Source organism: Pelophylax lessonae, assembly GCF_965119305.1.
Source record: "Pelophylax lessonae genome assembly, chromosome: 5".
NCBI classification, from domain to species: Eukaryota; Metazoa; Chordata; class Amphibia; order Anura; family Ranidae; genus Pelophylax; species Pelophylax lessonae.
The window spans coordinates 440,805,956-440,828,205 of NC_138772.1; the positions used below are offsets into that span (position 1 = coordinate 440,805,956).

The 22,250-nt window shown below is 43.5% G+C and overlaps 1 protein-coding gene across 3 annotated transcripts in view; it reads left to right on the plus strand.

Moving 5' to 3' along the window:
* Positions 1-5,594: 5,594 nt before the first annotated feature.
* TRIM55 (tripartite motif containing 55) overlaps positions 5,595-22,250 on the plus strand; it is a 207,236-nt gene continuing 190,580 nt past the window's right edge. Inside the window, exons 1-2 of one of the 3 annotated variants that reach the window (XM_082258106.1) lie at positions 5,595-5,961; positions 11,326-11,507. In XM_082258106.1, the coding sequence (XP_082114232.1) occupies positions 5,794-5,961; positions 11,326-11,507 (350 nt within the window). In that variant the 5' untranslated portion in view covers positions 5,595-5,793. The remainder of the gene's footprint in view (positions 5,962-11,325; positions 11,508-22,250) is intronic. The other 2 variants (XM_082258107.1, XM_082258108.1) reach the window with 2 other exon arrangements.

Below are 22,250 nucleotides of genomic sequence, written 5' to 3' on the forward strand. Positions count from 1 at the left end.
ATTCCATTTGGGGAACAAATATCAACTAAACTGAGTATCAGACTCTCAGTATTCTTTATCATTGATGGTGCTGTGTTACTACTGCACTTTTTTTTTTTTAATTAGCAACTCTCTAGTCTTTAATGCTGTTTTTTTTTTTTTATCATAGTAATCCCTTTTCATTTACCATTTTTCCTGCTGGGTTGTGGATGTCTTTGAGGATATTGAAGTATTTGTTGCATGGTCTACTTCTTATACACATTTATGACTTAAAACATTGGCAATATTAACAATAACCATATTGTTGAGTGAAGCATAGTTAAATTGCAGCAAAATGTTGATACTTTGCTGTGTCTGGGAAAAGTCCTTTTCAAGGAGAGATACAGTTTTACTTTTTAATTGATATTTTTTCTACTCTGTAAAGGGATGCTGATGATGCTAATCATTTTAAGTAATCCAGAAAATCCAATGTATCCCATTGTGCTTAGGAAAATATTTTTTGCTATCATATTTTCATCTGGAAAAGTTTAAAGATATGTTTTTAGGTCAAAAGGAGTAAGATATGTGAAGGTGCCCTTTAATAGGGAACATTATATGGGAGTATGTATGGATCACCACTAAAAATGTCAAATCAGGCGAACTGGCAGTTGTTCTTCTATCTCTGTTTCTATGTTATCTCATTGTTTACATGTATTTTTTGGACCTAGTTGTATAACGTAGATTTTCAAAGCCTATCAAAAGTCTCACAGTATAAGATAATTTGTTTTTGCTTTTCTAGATATAAAATTTCTCAATGTCTATCAAACAGGATGGGCACAAAAGCATTTAGGCATTGACACTGAAAGAAATATCCATGTTTTTTGAAAACATCATGCAAGACCATTTATGTATCTTGATTTCACAACCCTCACAGAGGAGCGCACTATCCCACGTGAAATTGACTTAATAGGAGGAAACCAGTACACTGTGGTTGTTGTCAACATTGGGCTGCATTTCAGATTATTCCCTTTGCATCATTACATCAAGAGGCTGTGCCATATCTGACGTGCCATAGAGCGACTGTTTCTGAGAAGCCCAGAAACTACAGTTATCGTCAAGATGGAGAATACAAGTGAGATGGCACAAGAATATGAAGGAATGGGTGATTTTCATACATATGTTCACTATTTCATTATGGAAATAATCTTTAAAGATATCAATGTTGGTTTTATACATGGTTGGGACATGACTACTGCATTCAATTACAATCAGATTCATCCTCCAGAACCATATGTGAGAAACGAGGTCAACATGCTAATGACATACATCTGTAGCTGACCTGTCAGGTAAAAAGATTAGCCATCGTAATTTTATTTTCACAGTTTTGCATAATAGTAGAGGTGAAGCAGGAATATAACTTCTGTGCCATTTGGAACATCTGGATGGAATACTGAAAATCAGTGCCACCTTTTGTTGCCCAGCATGTGTTCCTGTCTTAGCCCAGCTCTATGACTTTGATTACCCTGCCTGGACATACCTATAATTTCCTAATTGTTTTTTTTAGCAGTGGTATTGGGGCCAATTTACTAAAGGAAAATAGACTGTTCACCTGCAAGGGAAGTTGTACTTTGCAAGAGAATTTACCCCAGAGCTTAGTGAATAAAGTGAAGTTCTATGATTTCCATAATCCGATTGCTTGTTTTATTTTCCTTGAACATCATTGAGTAGTCTTGGGTAGAAGTGAAGCTTTATCATATTCACTAAACTCTGGTGCAAGTTCTTTTGCAAAGTGAATAGCCTCTTTGTCTCTAATAAATCAATAGTTTAATGCATTTTAAAGTCATTAATGTGCTGATGACAGGACACGAGTGGTTTGCACCGAGGCATAAACCTTCTCAACCTGAGCACAACCTGCATGATCAGGCATCTAAGTGCAAAGCACGAGCTGCAGTGGAGTAGACACCTTCAAAACCAAGAAAGGTCTCTGGCTCCTCCTGCTTCCTCTTCTGCTGCAGTCTAGGCCTCTCCATCCACCTCTGTAGTGATACCGGCACCTGCCACCCCGCAAACAGACGATCTGTCAGCAACACCACCACCTGGGTCACCAACCATCTCCACAATGTCCCATGGAAGCGTTCAGCTTTCCATCTCCCAAACACTTCAGAGGAAGAGGAAGTACCCCCCTACCCACCCGCGATCCCTGGCCCTGAATGCCAGCATTTCAAAATTCTTGGCCTTTGAAATGCTCTTTCCGTCTGGTGGAGACGCACAATTTTAAAAGCCTTATGTTGGTGGCTGTCCCACAGTACGTCGTGCCGAGCCGCCACTACTTTTCCAGGCAAGCCATCCCTTCCCTGCACAACCAAGTGGGGGGAAAAAATCAGGTGTGCACTGCGCAACGCCATCTGTGCCGAGGTCCACCTAACTACCGATACGTGGACCAGTAAGCACGGTCAGGGGCGTTATATCTCCCTAATGGCACACTGGGTAAATGCAGTGGCGGATGGGTCTGAGGCGGATAGCAATTTGGCGCATGTCCTTCCACCACCGAGGATTGCAGGGCGCTTCAGTTTGTCTCCTATTCCTAACTCCTCCTACTCCGCTTCCTCCTCCTCTACCGCCTCCTCATCCGGTCAGCGTAACACCTTCACCACCAACTTCAGCACAGCCAGGGGTAAACGACAGCAGGCAGTTTTAAAACTTGCCTGTTTGGGGGAAAAACCACACACCGCGCAGGAGTTGTGGAGGAGCATGGAACAGCAGACAAATGAGTGGTTGCTGCCAGCGAGCCTCAAGCCCGGCTTGGTGGTGTGCGATAACGGGCAAAATCTCATAGCAGCTCTGGGCCTAGCCGGTTTGACGCACATCCCTTGCCTGGCCCATGTGCTGAATTTGGTGGTGCAGAGGTTCCTTAAAAATTACCCCGATATGTCAGAGCTGCTGCAGAAAGTGCGGGCCGTCTGTGCGCACTTTCGGCGTTCTCACCCTGCTGCTGCTCGCCTGTCAGTGCTGCAGTGTAACTTCGGCCTTCCCGCTCGCCGCCTCATATGTGACGTGCCCACAAGGTGGAACTCCACCTTGTACATGCTGGAAAGACTGTGTGAGCAGCAGCAGGCCATAGTGGAGTTTCAGCTGCAGCACGCGCGTGTGAATCGCTCTGCGGAATGGCACCACTTCACCACCAATAACTGGGCCTCCATGCGAGACCTGTGTGCCTTGTTGCGCTGTTTTGAGTACTCCACCAACATGGCCAGTGCCGATGACGCTGTTGTCAGCTTAACTATCCCACTTCTATGCCTCCTTCAAAAAACGATTCGGACGATGATGGAAGAGGATGTGGCACAGGATGAGGAGGAGGAGGATGAAGAGATAACATTTCCAAGGCTTTCAGGGCAGTCAATTGCAAGTGGCTCCGAGGGTGGGTTCCTGCACCCACAAACGCCAGGGACACAATTGTCCAGCAGGGCCACAGTTCTGGAGGATGAGGAGGATGAGGAGGATGAGGAGGAGGAGATGGAGGAGGAGATGGAACCATGTTCACAGCAGGGTGGCACCCAGGCCAGCTCATGGCCATCACTGGTGCGTGGCTGGGGGGATACAGAGGACACAGACGATACACCTCCCACAGAGGACAGCCTTTCGTTGCCTCTGGGCAGCCTGGCACACATGAGCGATTACATGCTGCAGTGTCTCCACAACGACCGCCGAGTTGCCCACATTCTAACTTGTGCTGATTACTGGGTGGCCACGCTGCTGGATCCCCGTTACAAGGACAACATACCGTCCTTAATTCACTCACTGGAGCGCGATCGCAAGATGCGCGAGTACAAGCGCACGCTGGTAGACGCGATGCTGCTGGCATTCCCACCTGACAGCGGGGCCACAGTGGAAGCACAAGGCCAAGGCAGAGGAGGAGGAGGAAGAGGTCGCCAATGCAACCAGGGCACCGCCAGCACCTCAGAAGGCAGGGTTAGCATGACCGAAATGTGGAAAAGTTTTGGCAGCACGCCACAACAAACTGCAGCACCAGCAGCTCATATGGAACGTCTTAGCAGGAGGCAGCATTTTACCAACATGGTGAAGCAGTATGTGTGCACATGCCTACATGTAGTGAATGACGGGTCTGCCCCCTTCAACTTCTGGGTCTCCAAATTGGGCACATGGCCTGAGCTTACCCTTTACGCCTTGGAGGTGCTGGCGTGCCCTGCAGCCAGTGTATTATCTGAACGTGTATTTAGCACGGCTGGGGGCGTTATCACAGACAAGCACAGCCGCCTGTCCAGAGACAATGTGGACAAGCTCACGTTCATTAAAATGAACCAGGCATGGATCCCACAGGACTTTTCCGTACCTTGTGCAGAATAGAGATGGATACCGACCTTACCCAGCCATTGTTCTATTTTTGATCTTTCTCACTCTTTTGGGGTGTACCCTCATTTAAAATGACTGAAAAAAAGCAGTGTTGGCTACCTCGTCCTCCTCCACCGCCGCTTCCACCTACACCGGCCCTAGGTGTGCGCAGCCTATTGCATTAGGGTGTGCACCCCAAAGTTTAAATACACATGCATGTGTTTGCCTACATGTATATGGCCCCGTTACATTACTCTCCCTGCTGGCAAAGTGAAATAGAAGTGTGTGGCACTTCTCTTATGGCAGAGCAGGTCCGAGGGAGATCTTTCCCATCTCCTCACTGGCAAACAGAGCGATAATGCTAATGTGCCCTAGGTGATTAGGGTGTGCCCAGGCACACCCGGCACACCCTGTGCGCACGCCTATGACACCGCCACATCCACCACCACCTCAACCTCCCTCCTACTCTATATGGGCCTCGTCCTTCACATATGAAGAACATTGTTTTATTTTTATGTTTTTTTTTGTTGTTTTAAGTTATTTCCCTATCCACATTTGTTTGCAGAGCACTTGCCATGCTCTTAACTACGTTTTGCTGCCATTTGCAGCACTCTAGCCCTTTCCATTGGTGTTTTAGAGCCATTTTAGTGCCTGAAAGTTCGGGTCCCCATTGACTTCAATGGGGTTCGGTGTCCGGGTAAAGTTCGGAAAAAGTCCGGGACACGGACCCGGACTTTTTTTTCAAGTTCGGCCGAACCCGCCGATCACGGACATCCAGGTGTCCGCTCAACTCTAGTTATAAAGCCTTGTGTATTTTAAGAATGTGATTTATTTTTTTCTATAAAAATGATAAATTTTCTTCTTCCTCTTGTAAAAGTGATACTATTTAACACTAAAAATGTATTTAGTTGATAATGTGGATGCATACAAGCTGTATAAACATATAATTGTATCTGCAGCATAATCACAATTATGGATTCTGCTCATGAGAACTGTTTAAATGGTCGGTCAGACAGCCCCTTAACACAGAATTTATAAAAAAAAATGTTCAGAAGAAAAGGTTCTGCATTTAGAAACTTTTTTTTTTTTGGCCACACCGCTCTAGTGTAGAGAGCAAGCATTTAGTGACACATTTAGTGGCAGCTGTCACTGGGCTCCAGATGTCCTTCTGCCCACTTGATCTGACCCTCCCTATTCCCACAGAGAGGAATGTGGAGCAGACATCCCTGGGATCTGTCAGCTGTCTAAATCTATCCATGTGTCACTTTCATATATGGACAGAGCAGTATAGCAACATGTGACAGAGTGCTGCTAAAAACAGCTTGAGCACTTTTCAAATGATCCTTTAAACAATGTCACCCAGCTGAGGAAACTCATAGGACATTTGATCACACGAGTCCAGGAATTATTTGAAGGGAACAGACCCGGAAACTCATCACCACAGCGTATTTCTCCTGAAATTACTCTCCTCGAAATAGCTAGGAGATGAGCACCTCGCTGACTTACCAGTCCTTGAGTAAAGAGCAGCAAACTATGGATAACTTGGAGAAGCAACTTATATGTCCAATATGTCTGGAAATGTTTTCCAAGCCAGTGGTAATCCTTCCTTGCCAACATAATCTGTGTAGGAAATGTGCCAGCGACATTTTCCAGGTAAGATGTTTTCAAAGTCAGAGCATGTACCATCACAGAGAGCAATACCAAAATTAGGTTACCTATTAGACTGAAAAAAAAAATCATTGCATCTATCATAAAAATGCAGAGGATTATATAAATTTTGCCTAAAATGCATACATTTTAATTTTAATTAATTGACCAAAAACTTTATTTAAAAAAACTTAATTAAAAACTTTAATTAATTGACCAAAAACTTTATTTAAAAATTATCTAGATAATGTGTATTTGTTGTCACATTCAGTAAGACAAAAGGCAACGTGAAAGGTTTAGTAACCCAAAGCAATCTTTAGAATTCCTCTTTTAATAAGCTGACACCCATTAAGTAAAATTTGATTGGTTGTCATGATTTACGCATATCGCACTACCTTTACTTTTGTGCTACTTTACATCTATTGGTTGTTTGAAAGACAATTGTGCTTGTTTTTACTATAGTATAGAGCAATGTTCAAAGTACAGTAACGTCAAGTGTCATCAGTCAGGAGTCAGCTTTGTTCTGTGTGCTCAAGGCTGATAAGTAGTGACATCTGATTAGGTTTTCAGCAGTGCGCTTGACAGTTTTATTATGTATGTTAGCATACATCTGAATCATTATGTATAACGCTAATAAAGCAAAGCTAATATAAATATATATATAATTTATACAAATACAAATAAATCCTGCTTGTCAGAAATAGAAATATATACAGTATCTCACAAAAGTGAGTACACCCCTCACATTTTTGTAAATATTTTATTGAATCTTTTCATGTGAACACTGAAGAAATGACACTTTGCTACAATGTGTAGTAGTGAGTGTACAGCTTGTATAACAGTGTACATTTTCTGTCCCCTCAAACTAACTCAACACACAGCCATTCATGTTTAAACCGCTGGCAACAAAAGTGAGTACACCCCTAAGTGACAATGTCCAAATTGGGCCCAAAGTGTCAATATTTTGTGTGGCCACCATTATTTTCCAGCATTGCCTTAACCCTCTTGGGCATGGAGTTCACCAGAGCTTCACAGGTTGCCACTGGAGACCTCTTCCACTTCTCCATAACAACATCATGGAGCTGGTGGATGTTAGAGACCTTGTGCTCCTCCACCTTTCGTTTGAGGATGCCCCACAGATGCTCAATAGAGTTTAGGTCTGGAGATATGCTAGGCCAGTCTATCACCTTTACTCTCAGCTTCTTTAGCAAGGGAGTGGTCATCTTGGAGGTGTGTTTGGGGTCGTTATCATGTTGGAATAATGCCCTGTGGCCCAGTTTCCGAAGGGAGGGGATCATGCTCTGCTTCAGTATGTCACAGTACACATTGGCATTCATGGTTCCCTAAATGAACTGTAGCTCCCCAGTGCCGGCAGCACTCATGTAGCCCCAAACTATGACACTCCCACCACCATGCTTGACTGTAGGCAAGATAAACTTGTCTTTGTACTTCTCACCTGGTTGCCGCGACACACGCTTGACACCATCTGAACCAAATAAGTTTATCTTGGTCTCATCAGACCACAGGATATGGTTCCAGTAAATAATGTCCTTAGTCTGCTTGTCTTCAGCAAACTGTTTTCAGGCTTTCTTGTGCATCTTTAGAAGAGGCTTCCTTGTTGTAAGACAGGCATACAGACCATTTTAATGCAGAGTGCATATGGTCTGAGCACTGGCAGGCTGACCCCCCACCCCAAAAAACCTCTGCAGGAATGCTGGCAGCACTCATATGTCTATTTTAAAGACAACCTCTGGATATGACACTGGGCACGTGCACTCAACTTCTTTGGTCGACCATGGCGAGGCCTGTTCTGAGTGGAACCTGTCCTGTTAAACCGCTGTATGGTTTTGGCCACTGTGCAGCAGTTTTGGGGTCTTGGCAATCTTTCTATAGCCTAGGCCATCTTTATGTAGAGCAACAATTATTTTTTTCAGATCCTCAGAGAGTTCTTTGGCATGAGGTGCCATGTTAAACTTTCAGTGACCAGTATGAGAGAGTGAGAGCAATAACACCAAATCTAACACACCTGCTTCCCATTCACACCTGAGACCTTGTAACACTAATGAGTCACATAATACCGGGGAGGGAAAATGGCTAATTTGGCCCAATTTGGACATTTTAATTTAGGGGTGTACTCACTTCGGTTGCCAGCGGTTTAGATATTAATGGCTGCATGTTGAGTTATTTTGAGGGGACAGCAAATGTACACTGTTATACAAGTGCATATCTCATTCTAAATTTTATTTCTACATTCTATTATTGATTGAATTTATTGCTCTCTGCCATTACTAAGTACATTTAAAAAAACTGTCTATGTTGCCCATTGTATACCAGAGATGTCACATTTTTGTAGTCAAATCTCACAGAAAGGGAAGAAATCTAAAAATTCCCTTGCTCGCTATATTCATTGTACCTGTACACAGTTCAAATTGTGTGCCCTTATCAACTATTACTTGGCATATATTATGTCAGAGGCATCCTCAAGGTGTTGGAACCAGGGTCCCAAAACCTTTAGTAGGCATAAGCAAAAATGAATCATTGGTTAATGAGTTTTTGCACCTGCACTATATAGACTGTATAGAAGTAGTTTGCACTGGAGTGGTAATGAGGTTTTTCAGTTTACTTCATGATTATTTACTGTATGTCACTCATGTTACTGTTTGGCCCTTATTTACCCCTCTAATATCTAATTTTGGATCAAGATCCCCTAAATGGTCTTGGGTAAGCAACCAGTTCCTGTAGGTGAATTTTCTTTTTGAATCTAATAAATTGAAACAAATAGCTGATTGGCTGTTACAGATGCACTTTCACTTTTCCTTTGTACCTGTTTTTGACTTTGAGAATTAAGGGCCAGCAATGCTGTATCTTGGCTTAGGCCAACAAGGCCCAGGGCTAGGGCGGCACTTTGCAGGAGGGTGACAAAAAAGACACCCCTGCATAAAAAAAAAAAACAGCCTCCTCCTGGCTTCTGCATGAAAAGAGTCCCCACCGCTTGCGCTACACTTTTAGTGTAGCCCCAGTCTTATGGGCCATACTGGGCCGGATGGCAGGGCCTTGGAGGCAAATCGGTCTGGTGCCCCCATAAAGCGGCCGCACTGCTGCCAGTTTGATAATACTGGCCGGCGGCCGATGACTGGCCTGACATTTGGACAGAATGCAATTGATACTTAATACAACTGGCGGCCTCCAATACTAGTAGGTGTGGTACTGGCAGCAGGTCTTAGCAGCCTAATGCTCCGCCTACCCTCCCCCGAGGCATACCGGGCTTTTGTAGTCTTCTGGATGAGAAGTAAAGCTGGAACATCTACTTTTTTTCCTCATGGTTTTTGCAACCTGCTGATTTGTCTTAGGTTTTTCTTTATAGGAGCATCTTAATGCCAGTTAATTCGGTTTTATTTAGCAAAATGTATTTTAATAAAACATACACAGGTAAAAGATCTTTCAGTGACATATTTTGGGGACATTTTTGGCCTGATTGAGTCGTAATGCTTTGACTATTAAACTAGTTTGTGAATGTCACATGACCACCTTCAAATGGAACTGTAGTTGGGCAGGTCCTCATCCCCAGTGTTTCTTCTGAGATAAGTGGCACTGACAGCCACGAGTGGTACCTGTGTGAGATCAGCATTGAATGTCCAATAATCAACAAATATGGATTTGGCCCAACCCTATCTGCTGGCCCAATGTGATGTAATTTAGGGGTATTTTAGCAAGTGAATATGAGCACTTCCACCACTGGAAGTGCTTTTGTTTTCACTTAGCACTGGCATATGTTCTGACATCAGTTTGAGATGTTTCAGTAATCATTCATAATTCATTGACAGGTGCATTTGACCTCCTTCTGACGTGCATTTACCTGTGCTTAATGCATATTTTGCATTCCAGTAGACTTGTATAGGCATGGAAAACCTACTTGAAACAAGCAAAAGTCTCTCAACACAGCTTAGGGTCCATTCACAGGCTTAGGGTCCATTTTGTGAAGCCAAAAGAGGAAGGTGTGTGGTTTGCAGATGACAGGGGGGTTCTTAAATGGGTAGGTATGTGGCCTTTGCAGGAAGGGGTGAGTCATATTTAAATTAGGGGGTGCACGAGTTTAGTCAGGCCTAGGGCAGCACAAAACCTAAATACACCACTGATGGCCAGCTCAAATCGCAACTCACTTTCCTTATAACTTCTCACAGTAAATAATCACCCAACATAGGTCTCCAGGTCTTTGAAAGCACACAACTGTCAGCCAAACCTAAAATTTGGAAAAATTCAACAAGCCGGGTTAGTAGAGCAGAGGGAGCTGAAAGTAGTTAGTAAAACATTCTCATATTTATAACCTGCTGTTTAGAATAAAAAGCTTAACCTCAATTGTTTTGGTCATGGGGAGATTTACCAGCATACTTTACTTTTCTAATGGGTGTGGTAGCAAGCAAATGTTGCTCGGACAAAGACAAACCGGCAGCAGTTGGAGGCAGTGGCAGTTGGTGCTCATAAATTCGGGGGGGGGGGGGGAAGCAAACCAAGTGACACCACCCCCCCCAGAGATGGACATGAATGTGGGGAACACACCTCCCCTGCAGAAGAAGGATGGCCTCCGTACCTTAGGAGGCAGATGTCCTGCTCGGGATGACTCCAATCTCCTCTCCTCCTCCCTCCCCTGTTCGAGCCAGGGAGTGCTGAATGATTGAGCCACTGCAGGTGAGCCATCCCTGGAGATAGTGGCAGCTGGTGGGTTATCGGACTTCTCCTCCAGCCATGCATCTCCTCCCTCCTCCTCCTTGGCCTATAAGATCTCTTCTCCTTTTGGCCAATCGAGAAATGCGTCTCACGGCCCGCTTCCTGATTGGCTGGCAGGAGAATCAGAGTAACAATAGCAAATTTTCATTCGCTATTGTCACACAACTGGGTAGGCTCACCCTAAGCCCACCCTTTATTGAAGCTAATTTGAGTCTGTGGCTCTAATCACATGCTTAAAAAAAAAAAATACCCCATTGAAGTCCATTGCTCCGGCGCACCACATGTAGATTAGGGGGCCGGATGAATGGATGGGGGGACGGTGCCCCCAATGAATGGGCTGCCACTGGTTAGAGGTCTAGGCAAATAGCAATACAGAGCCTGTAATTAACAACCCTTCCTCAGCTGTACACATCCATCTCCACAGATCTAATTTTGAGACTTTTTGAGGTAATTTCCTGCTTGACTACACTCATGCAAGAATAATAAAACTACAATAATATCTTGGCTCAGCATTGCCACTTTGGTTTCTCTCCTATTGAAAATTGTCTTTAATATGTAGACAGCTGAGCACTATTGAAGTGTAATGCTTACATTCTGTAAGATGCAAAAAAAAAAAAATAAGGTGTTTTGCTTTCATGTAAATAGGCTTCCAACCCATATTTACCAACCAGAGGAGGAAACACTGTGGCCACAGGAGGTCGCTTCCGTTGCCCATCCTGCAGGCATGAAGTGGTTCTGGATCGACATGGAGTGTATGGATTGCAACGAAACTTGCTGGTTGAAAATATCATTGATATTTACAAGCAGGAATCAACTAAATCTACAAGGTACCTGCATTTTATATAATTAGCTTGCATTGTTTTTTTTAAAGAGTAAAAATTATTATTAAAGTTTTATTTTTTGGAGCTTGTATTGGAATTATTAAACCAAATATTTAGTAATAAGTGCCCAAGCCATTCAGTACATTCTATAGATTGAACATCGCTGGTATCTGGGCAAAGTTACTGTAGTTCAGAGCAAAGCAAAGTATGAAGTATGGTAACCAGTGGCAGCTGGTGCTCCATGGGCTGGGGGGGCGGCAGACGGTCCACACCATACCCCCCCCCCCGCCCCCGGACCACACCAACTCGCACACCATACCACCCTTCCCCCCTGGACTCACCCTGGACTGACATGGAGGGCAGGCAGCGCTGGCGGCAGCGGCTTCCCCTGTGTCTCCTCCCTCCTCCTCCTACTCCTCCTTCGCCAATAGCATGGCCTCTCCTTACGGCCAATCGGGAAACGGGTCTCAGGACCCACTTCCTGATTGGCTGGGAGGAGCATCAGTGCGATAATAGTGAATATTCATTCACTATTGTCACACAATTGGGTGAGCTCAGGGTCCTCTGGCTCCAATCACATGCTTCAAAAAAAAAAACCCCATTGGAATCCATGCGTCTGGCACCCTGCATGAAGATTAGGGGGCCGGACGCATGGATGGGGGGGGGGGGCGGCGCCCCTGCGCCCCCAATGGAGGGGCCACCACTGGTGGTAACCCATAGAAACCAACTAGAATTTTTTTATCTAAAACTACTGACATGTTATTTCTATTTGCTTAATATAGGTAACCACATTTTGCATATCAGTTATGAACTTTACACTGTTTTCACTATTTTATTATGCTTTTAAAGTCAATCTCTATCTTTAATTAACTTTAAATAATTTGTTCGGACAAAGCTGATCTAAATGAATCATTACCTTCAATACTAGATGCGTCTGCTGTGAGCATTGTATGAACTCACCTACATACAGTATACAGCGCTGTGTTTCGGCAGCAGGATGGGAACTTTCCGCCCCACTCGCACAAAAAAATTGAGTTAGCCTGAGCGCTGCTCAGGTATTCAGGTATTCACAAGGAGCTTGGTATTCTTTGAGTCCCCTAATTGGTTAAGGTGGAGAGGTAGGCTGATGATGTCACGGTCTCTTAACTCATAGACTACAAAGTGAAAGTCTGAAGAACAGGAGCGCGGGATCCCATTAAAAACATGGTAGCATTTATTCACATTTTAACCACTTCAGCTCCAGAAGGTTTTACCCCCTTAATCACCAGGCCATTTTTTGCGATACGACACTGTGTTGCTTTACCTGACTATTGCGTGGTCGAGTGACATTGTACCCAAATAAAATTGATGTCCTTTTTTTCTCACAAATCTCTCTCTTCCTGTCTGACAGAACGACGGTCTGTCATTCCCCTGGACAATCGCCAGTGGCCGCCGGACCTGCTTATCGGCTCCCGCTGTGTCCAATCACAGCACGCGCTCCCCCGAGAGCCCTATTACAAAATCACGTACAGGTACGTGATTTTGCACTTAAGGGCTGCACTGCTGCACTCAATGTATGTGGGGCGGTCCTTAAGTGGTTAAACACACTTACATTAAGTCAGTTCTGTGTCAGCATGGACAAGTAGAGAGCAAGATGTCATCACAAGCAAGGACTGTACAGTATGTAGCAGCGGCAGTGAGTAATCCCAACAAAGAAGGAACACCTTTGAAACGGGTTACCACCCCTGTCAGAAATAGAGTACAGCCACGGTGGAACAGTGGCGGAAGATGCTATACTCAGGTTGTTATCACTGGTTACCAATTAAGCAATTTGTATTTTTAATTAGCACAATTGTCTGATTGCTTATTAGATAGGTGGTGTTTTTTGAACTATATATACTCTGCATTTCAATTCATTATTGTGCTGTGATCAAGGCGTGAAACATGTTAGCCTTCCTGTATACACTTTTCATGTAACAAATACATTTTCTACACGGATTTGGAGTTGCTGGCTCACTTACTGGATTTGTATACTCAGTGAACACCAGCTGTTACATTGAGTGGGTCCATCCTGAGCCGGCTTCAGGATTGCTCACTGCCGCTGCTAAATTGCTGCATACAGGCCTTGCTTGTGATGACATTCCATAGATTAAGTCCACTTACATTAGGGCACTTACATTACGGCAGCTCTGTGTCAGCATGGACAAGTAGGTAGACTTAATCTATGGAGTGAATACATTTTACTATGTTTTTAATGGAATCCTTTGCTCCTGTTCGTTTGTCTTTATGTCTAATTTGGATCAGCCTGGATCCTGCAGGATCCCAGGATCTTTTATGTACGGTCTTCCTTTCTGCCATTTGGAACAATACCTGCTGTCTTTTTTATCCTATATTGGTGCATGGAAGCTGACGTCATCTGTGCGTTGTGGCCATTTGTTTTTATTTTATGTGAATGGCTGAGCAGCACTCAGCCTGACTCGATCTTGCTTAGGGAGGGGGACAGCAAGTTCCCATCCCACTGCTGGAACACAGCCCTGTGCTTTATGTAGCTGAGGCTGCATACATTTTTTTACAGCACATACAGAAGTGGAGATAATAAACAGGAATTTCAGGAAATATTTTTTCCCATCAATATTTTCTGGGTTTGTATATAATTTATTGTAATTCTGTAATTTTTAACTTTGTGAAACAGCTTACTTTATCTAATAGACAGCACTGTGGTTTAATGGTTAGCACGTATGCCTTACAGCAATAGGTCATTGGTTTGAATTTTGGCCAGACAACCATCTGCATGGAGTTTGCTCTCCCTGTGTTTATGTGGGGTTCCTCTGGGTACTCTGGATACCTACAACACTCTGGTAGGTTAAATGGCCCTAGTATGTGGGTTCAAATTGGCTATGAACATGTGCCATCACAATTTGCATGCCAGCCCCCAAGCTGAACAATTGGGGATGGTTGAGAAAAGACCTGGTGACCTATTGAAAAAGCATTCAGGTATATCTGACATGGTGTCCAGAGAGTAGGCCTAAAGAATCCCAGAAAGTCAGATACAAAAAAACAGATAAATACCTACAGTTAAGTACTTTAGGCTTGATTCACACCTCTGCAGGTTGCAGGTTGCATATTCCTGGAGCATTTTGTGTTTTTCAATTCACATTTTTGATCCATTGAAGTCTATGGATCCAAAAACCAGAAACAAGTCCCAGGCCCTTGACCCATAGGAAACCATGTTAAATGGACTGTAGTGTGTTTCTGCAAAACTGAAAACGCACTAAAAAATGCATAGGTGTGAACCAGGCATTAATGCCCCTTGCACTGTGCAATATATCTTTACACAGAGTAGTGACAGTTATATTTAGGCAGCTGCTTCTTGACCCTTTGTGTTGTCCTGATTCTTTTGCTGATACATTTGGATTGTAGATTAATTAATAGAATTCACAGACTTTCAGCAGAGTCTGCAGAAAACAGGACATGCTGCAAAGCCTGAAACATAACAGGTGAAGGCTGTGGGTTTCTGTGTTCACAATCTGCTTATAAATGGAAATCTGAGAAGGAAACATATAATATGCTTGATGGCCATGGCGAATATACGCCCAATTGATTTGACAAATACTTTACACATGATACATGATGACTCCATGCAGGTCAGTACAGGACAGTCCCTGTGACATAATTACCACATCCACAAAGTATCTGTCTGGGATGAAATCATGGCTAACATTAGCTCTGATGTTGTATTTCCATCTCCATTCATTGCAGAGTCATTATTTACCCCTTTCCCTGGTAAGTTGGGTACACACAGAACCGGCCGACTTTTGGTCAATGTGTTCAGCAGTCTGTCTGACAGAAGTCGGTCAAACGACTGCCTTTTTTTGATTGGACGTGCTTGAAAACCAGCATCCGATCATTGGCCATTGACTGCCAGGTTATTCAGGTCTGATCAGGTTATTCTGGTGGGGGGGAGAATACAATAGCACAGTGGGAGAGATACACGCTTTGCCAATTCCAACCAACTTCTAAAAATTCCTTGGCAAAATGGCTGGAGGGGTCAAAGGAGGGTCAATACATTTCTGGAGGTCAGTAGGTGGTAGATAGATGATAAAAGGTGGATTGGGGTAAATTTATCTTTAAGGCCCCTTTCACACTAGTGCGACTTGCCCCGCGATTTTGGACCGCAAAATCGCATGGCAAGTCGTTTTCCATTATTTTCAATGAGCCCCATTGAAACTTCAAAACGCACTGACTTCAAAGTAGTTCCTGCACTACTTTGGCACGATTTTAATGCGTTTTGAGGTATATAGCCCTGAGCCATTGCTCAAAATCACGTCAAAATCACGGCAAAGTCGCGGCAAAAAATTGCGGTAAAATCGCGTCGCATAAGTGTAAAAGGGGCCTTAAGGTCACTGTAGAGATATACATTAGTCCCTAATCCTAAAGGTGAAATGGCTAATAGTGGGAAAGGGTTACCCAAGTTTGGATGGTCAGGTTTTAGCGAGAGCAGTTTTGAGTTGTCTCTATTAGCCACCTTGCACACTAGGGGGTTGATTAACTAAAGGAAAAAAGACTGTGCACTTTGCAAAGTGCAGTTGCTCCAGAGCTTAGTTAGAAGCTCTGCTGACTTCCATCAATCATGTGCAAGCAAAAATGCTTTTTTTTTATTTTCCTTGCTCGTGATTGGGTAATCCTTGCAGTGAAGCCTTTCCTCATTAATTAAGCTCTGGAGCAACTGCACTTGCAGAAGGCAAATACACTTTGCAAAGTGCACCAACTATTTGCCTTTAGTAAATCAACCCCTAGGTGTTTAACCTGTGTGCACTCAGCCTCTGCATTTTAGTGCACCCGGGAGGCACAGGTGAAGCATACACCCCCCCCCCCCCTGCCTGTAGCCTATCAAAGTCAAGTCAATAGCAGGCTTATTTCAGAATACAAGGCCCTATGCCAGTGATGGCGAACCTTGGCACCCCAGATGTGTTTGAACTACATTTCCCTTGATGCTCATGCACTCTGCAGTGTAGTTGAGCATCATGGGAAATGTAGTTTCAAAACATCTGGGGTGCCAAGGTTTGCCATCACTGCCCTATGCATTCAGGAACATATGCCGAGAATGCAGGTGTGTGTTCAGGCATGTATCCCAGAATGCAGAACACCTGCATTCTTGGCATACATTCCTGAATGCATCTGGTGCTAAATGTGAGTACCACTGTTCTGAATCAGCAGCAGCATGTTTTAGCCTGCCATAGACTTTTTTAAAGGATGCAGACTGTGGGGCTGGAGTCTGCATCTTTGCCTCCCAAATGCACTAAAGCACTGGGATTGGACAAACATGAATTAATTGTTTAGTGTACAATAGGGATGGGCTGGATATCCCCCTGTTCAGTTTGCACCAGATTATCTCAAACAGCGAAATATTTCTAGCGAACATGCAAACTCTAATAAAGTCTATGGGACACAAACATGAAAAATCAAAAGTCCTAATTTTAAAAGTTTATATGCAAGGTTTTGCCGTACAAAGTGTATGGGGACCCAAGTACTGCCCTGGGGGACATGTATCAATGCAAAAAAAAAAATTTAATAGTTTTTAAAGGGGCACTGAATTTAATGATGCTTAAAGTAAAACAATAAAAATGAAAAATTCCTTTAAATATCATGCCTGGGGTTTCCCCTAATGTGCCTGTAAAGTGGCACATCTGTACGATGTATGGAGCCTGCTACAGCAATACTGACATTTCTAAAGTAAAAAATGTCATTTAAACTTGCTCACGGTTATAATGTACTTTAACCAGTGGGCCCCCAGATTCCAACCCCCCCCCCCCCACCCATATGAATGGGTATAGGGCACTGTCTTTAACAATGGCATCTATGGGAAATCTTGGTCAGCTAGACATGGCACTGCTCACGAACCATAAGTGACACCAAACTTGGGGGGCACCGAGAGCGGACCCAGGACTACAACATATCCATAATTTTTAAAAGTGGGGTATGCCTGTACACTACACTGACTTCACTAAACTGTCTGTACACACTATCCACAAACTACCTGAACAATCTTCATTGTCACACGCTATATATGGCTGCTGTGTAAGCAGCAGCCTTATATAGTGTGGGATGTGAACTTAGGCCCTGAGCCATGATTGGCCAAAGGCACTCTGCCTTTGGCCAATCATGGCTCTCACAGTACATTGTGCTGTGATTGGCCAAAGCATACAGGTCAGGTACATGCTTTGGCCAATCATCAGCAATCAAGTGCAAGGGCGCCGCAGTGCATTGAGGGAGCGCTCATCAGCGGGCAAACTTCCCGCCGAGCGCCCTATTTGTTTGTGTGTTCAGCGAACACACGAACAGTTGATGTTCGAGTCGAACTTTCATTCGACTTGAACACACAGCCCATCCCTAGTGTACAATTAGCTTAAAGCTTCGTACACACCGTACACACAATAAGAATATCTGACGAATGATCGTCCATTTTTTTTTTTTCTGCATGCTAGTCTCCTATTAAAATCCAGTAGGTTACTAAAGTTACGGTACAACAGCATACAACTTTAGAAGTAATGTAATGTGTTGTTGTATTGTATATGTATTCTTTAATTTCCGAGCATGCGTAGTTTTGGCCACACTATTTTTTTTTCATACAAATATCATACTTATTAAATTAAAATTGTTCATTCTGTTATCGTACAAAAAAAAATGTTGTGCTTGATACTTTGAATATTTTCCCATGAACTGTCGTGATCTGCTCTTGAAAGCTGTTTACTAATGATCAGATTACCATACGATTGCTCCAAAAGTGATATTTTTCATTGATTTTCTACTATGTACTAGGCCAGTGTTTCTCAACTCCGGTCCTCAGGGCACACTAACAGGCCAGATTTTAAGTATTTACTTGGGGAGATGCAGACTAGAGTACTGCAATCATTGAGCAGCAAATTATATCACCTGTGATGTATTTCAGTTTTCTTGCAAACCTGGCCTGTTAGTGTGCCCTGAGGACCGGAGTTGAGAAACACTGTACTAGGCATCAGCTGTGTGTTATTAGTGCATCCTGGGATTTCTCATAAAAACCAGGGGGACACGTGACAGGGCGTCTTTGGCGGGAAGCAGAGTCCCAGGAGGAGGCTGACGGATGGTCTCTTCTCCTGTTGCATGAGGAAAGTGGTCTTAGGCAGTCGGCCTAGTGAACCAGGTGTGGACTTGCCAAAGGGTCTGCCCAGGAAGGGGGACCACTCCAGTGAAGTCAGAGGATCAAGGGGTCAGCTCACACAGAGTGTTAGATTAAAGGGGATGCTGTATAGAACCCTGAAGAGTACGGAGAAAGGGGGGGGGCCGAGTAGGACCCTGAAGAGCGATTCACAGTACAGGACAGTTCATCTAATTCTTCTTCACTTAGTGGCCAGGTGAAGCAGCGGCCTTGCCGCACTCAGCTTTATTCAGAAGTCCCAGCAATTGTGCATCGTTTATTCAGTTGGAGCATGTAAGTATACCATGTTTGTTTTTTTGTTTTTTTTAAACTGAACCTTAAATACCACTTTAAGTTGAACTACACTCAGTACAGGAAGTGAACACCTACGTATATCTTCCACATAAGAAGGAGAATAAAAAGTCACAAACAAACAAAACAAAGCACACTGGTAAAGGTACTGGTAAAGATAGGTGCTGGGACTTCTGAATAAAGCTGAGTGCGGCAAGGCCGCTGCTTCACCTGGCCACTAAGTGAAGAAGAATTAGATGAACTGTACTGTACTGTGAATCGCTCTTCTCCTCTGACTTCACTGGAGTGGTCCCCCTCCCTGGGCAGACCCTTTGGCAAGTCCCCTGGTACTAACGGACACTGTTTTTCCCGGAAGACTCTGCCAGCAGCTCCACTGTCAGCTCCACTGGATCCTCTGCAGCTCAGCTCCACACCTGGTTCATTAGGCCGACTACCTAAGACCACTTTCCTCATGCAACAGGAGAAGAGACCATCCATCAGCCTCCTCCTGGGACTCTGCTTCCCGCCAAAGACGCCCTGTCACATGTCCCCCTGGTTTTTATGAGAAATCCCAGGATGCACTGCAGGAGTGCCCACCCACTGAGACTCCCACAAAAGCCAATGTGTCACTGGCTGTGTTTCCTCCACTGTCCAACAAGCTCCCTTATTGGATACAGTGGGTACACTCCCTCAGACCCAGTGAATCACATCTGGAAACATGCAACAGGCAACCTAATAGATCAGGCTCCCCTGATAAGTAGAAAGAGCATAAAATGCTTTTACCTAGCACCCACCTAGGAGGGTGCAACACATATAAAGCCGTGGCTTCCCCCCCCCCCCCACACTCTCTCCTTATTAGCTCACTGGCCTGTGGAAGCACTGGGAGCCAAAGAGGATCGGGAGTCCCGAGACAGCTGGGGCTCTCTTGCACATCGCTGGATCAAGAGGGGGCTCAGGTGAGCATTAGGGGGGCTGTGGGGGTGGCAGCACACAGAAGGTTTTTTACCTTTATGCAAAGAATGCATGAAGGTAATAAACCTTCAGCCTTTAGGACCACTTTAAACTCTGTTGAGAAAGCCAATAAGTATACCCATAGTGATGGGAGTGGTGCCAAAGAACCGATTGCTGTACCTTAACTAAAAGATCAGGATTATTGCAACCATAAAGGCAGCTGCATATACCAAGAGGAAGTGTCAATGGTATTCACAAAAATATTCAAAATTGGCATTATTTACTATTTACTATATACCAATGAAACATACCTATGTGCCTAAAATACTTTTAGTAATGACTCCATTAAACCTTTGATAAAAACTTACATTTTTAAATAATACATGTTTGGGGTTATTTGAACAATCTTCATGAGCTGAAGAGGCATTTCCTATGGCAAGACTGCCACTCTATAAAGCTAGATGGAGGATTGAGCAGCAATTTGGCCATAGGATATACCTCAGGTTTGGTAACTATTTTTTACAAACACAAATTTTTAACTAAATATGCCTGGAATTTTGCTTTAATCATTTCTACATAATCATTTTCTGATATTTTTTTTTCAAATGTTGATATACCATTCTCAAGTGTATGATGGCACTGCTGTATACTCAAATATAGCAGTGTACAGCCATTTATACCCAAACTTTATAAGGTTTTAGTTTTGAATAGAGAAGAGGTCAGTTAGAACAGATGTTAATGTTGTCTCTGTTTCCACTGGGGGAATTTGATCTTTCTATTTGTCCTGGTAACCATTGCGGTTGTGATGGAAAATCCAACATTTCCGAGGTATCATCAAAAATCGGGATGAGGGTAAATCTTCTAATGGTGACACCTGTGTTGGTGACAGTTGTCTTTGGGGGTAATTCCCATCACCAGTATTTGTTCAGATTCATTTTTATCACCAGTATTTGTTCAGATTCATTTTGATAGGAATGGATTATATGGCTAAAAAAATAATGTTGGGTGGTGCAGAAACGGATGGACTATGTCTGAATTACTCTTGGGTTGTATCCAGAACCTTCATTGTCATCCTTGAGTAGTTGTAACTAAATATACTCTTACTTTGAGACAACAATTGCACATTTTTAAAAAGACAAGCTGTTGTGTCTCATCAACCTTCTTGGCCACAGCTTGCTCAGCTAAAAATGCAACCTTTTGAATTGACAAAACTGCTGCCTAATATGAACAGTTTAGCTTCTAAACAACTGCTCCTCCTATCCCTCTTTCCTCCTAGACCCAGTTATTCCAGTTGGGTGCTGCCACTTTACAATTATATAGTATATGGAATGTGAAGATGTTAAAGATACGGGGGGGGGGGGGGGTGTGATTTATCAAAACTGGCACAGATAGAATCTAGAGCAGCTGTGCATGGCAGCCAATCAGTTTATCTTTATCTTGTTATCTTGTTCAGTTAAGCTTTCAAAATGAAAACTAGAGGCTGGTTTGGTTGCCATTCGCCATTAGCCATTCTGGTTGCCATTCACCCTGACTGAACCTTTGCCCTTCTTTTGACAGGCATGTGTCACTGCTCTCTGCATTGACTAGCAGCCAGGGGAAATGGCTAGAGTTGAAAATGACAATTAATTGTTGACTTTTGATACAAAATAGGAATTTACATAATATTAAAATCGTTGCTGCTTAGATCGCATGTGGAGGGGGGGGGGGGGTGCAATTAAAGCAGCTGAAATATGAAGGTACCACTGTATTTACATGCATTGATTTTAACTAGCATCATCTCTGTGCAAAAGTGTGGCCCATCTTAGACTATACAAAGTGTTATGTTATAGAGTAAAAACTGGTAATCCTACATATATTTACAATGTTTAAGGGAGGATTTGAAGGGGCCATGTTACCTTAGCATTAGTAAATACCATCTGGATAAATATCTGCATGTAGTTTCAGCTTTCTTCCAAATGTGCCCAGGAGACAGGAACACTGAAATCCAGATTGTTCAGTTATGTATATACAGTTGTTCAGTTGTTCAGTTATGTATATACCAATAAGAGTTCAGAAGGTGAAGCTGAGGCCCATCACCCTAAATTTCACACCTCACTACTGGCTGATACATGTAGTTGTTGGGTAGACTCATTTTTATAATTAAATGTCGCAAGTTTATGCTCCCATAGTGCATAAGAAGACACTGAGTTTGAAGGTCCCTGTTCAAGTACTTCCTGTTATAGGGCGAAAAAACTCTAACCCTGTCTCCCACTTGTGTTCCTGTCTTGTCGCTCTGTCACACAGCTTACAAAGGAAGCTACAAGTGGCAGTTTTAACACATATTGCACAAGTATAGTTTACTGTTCTCAACTTCA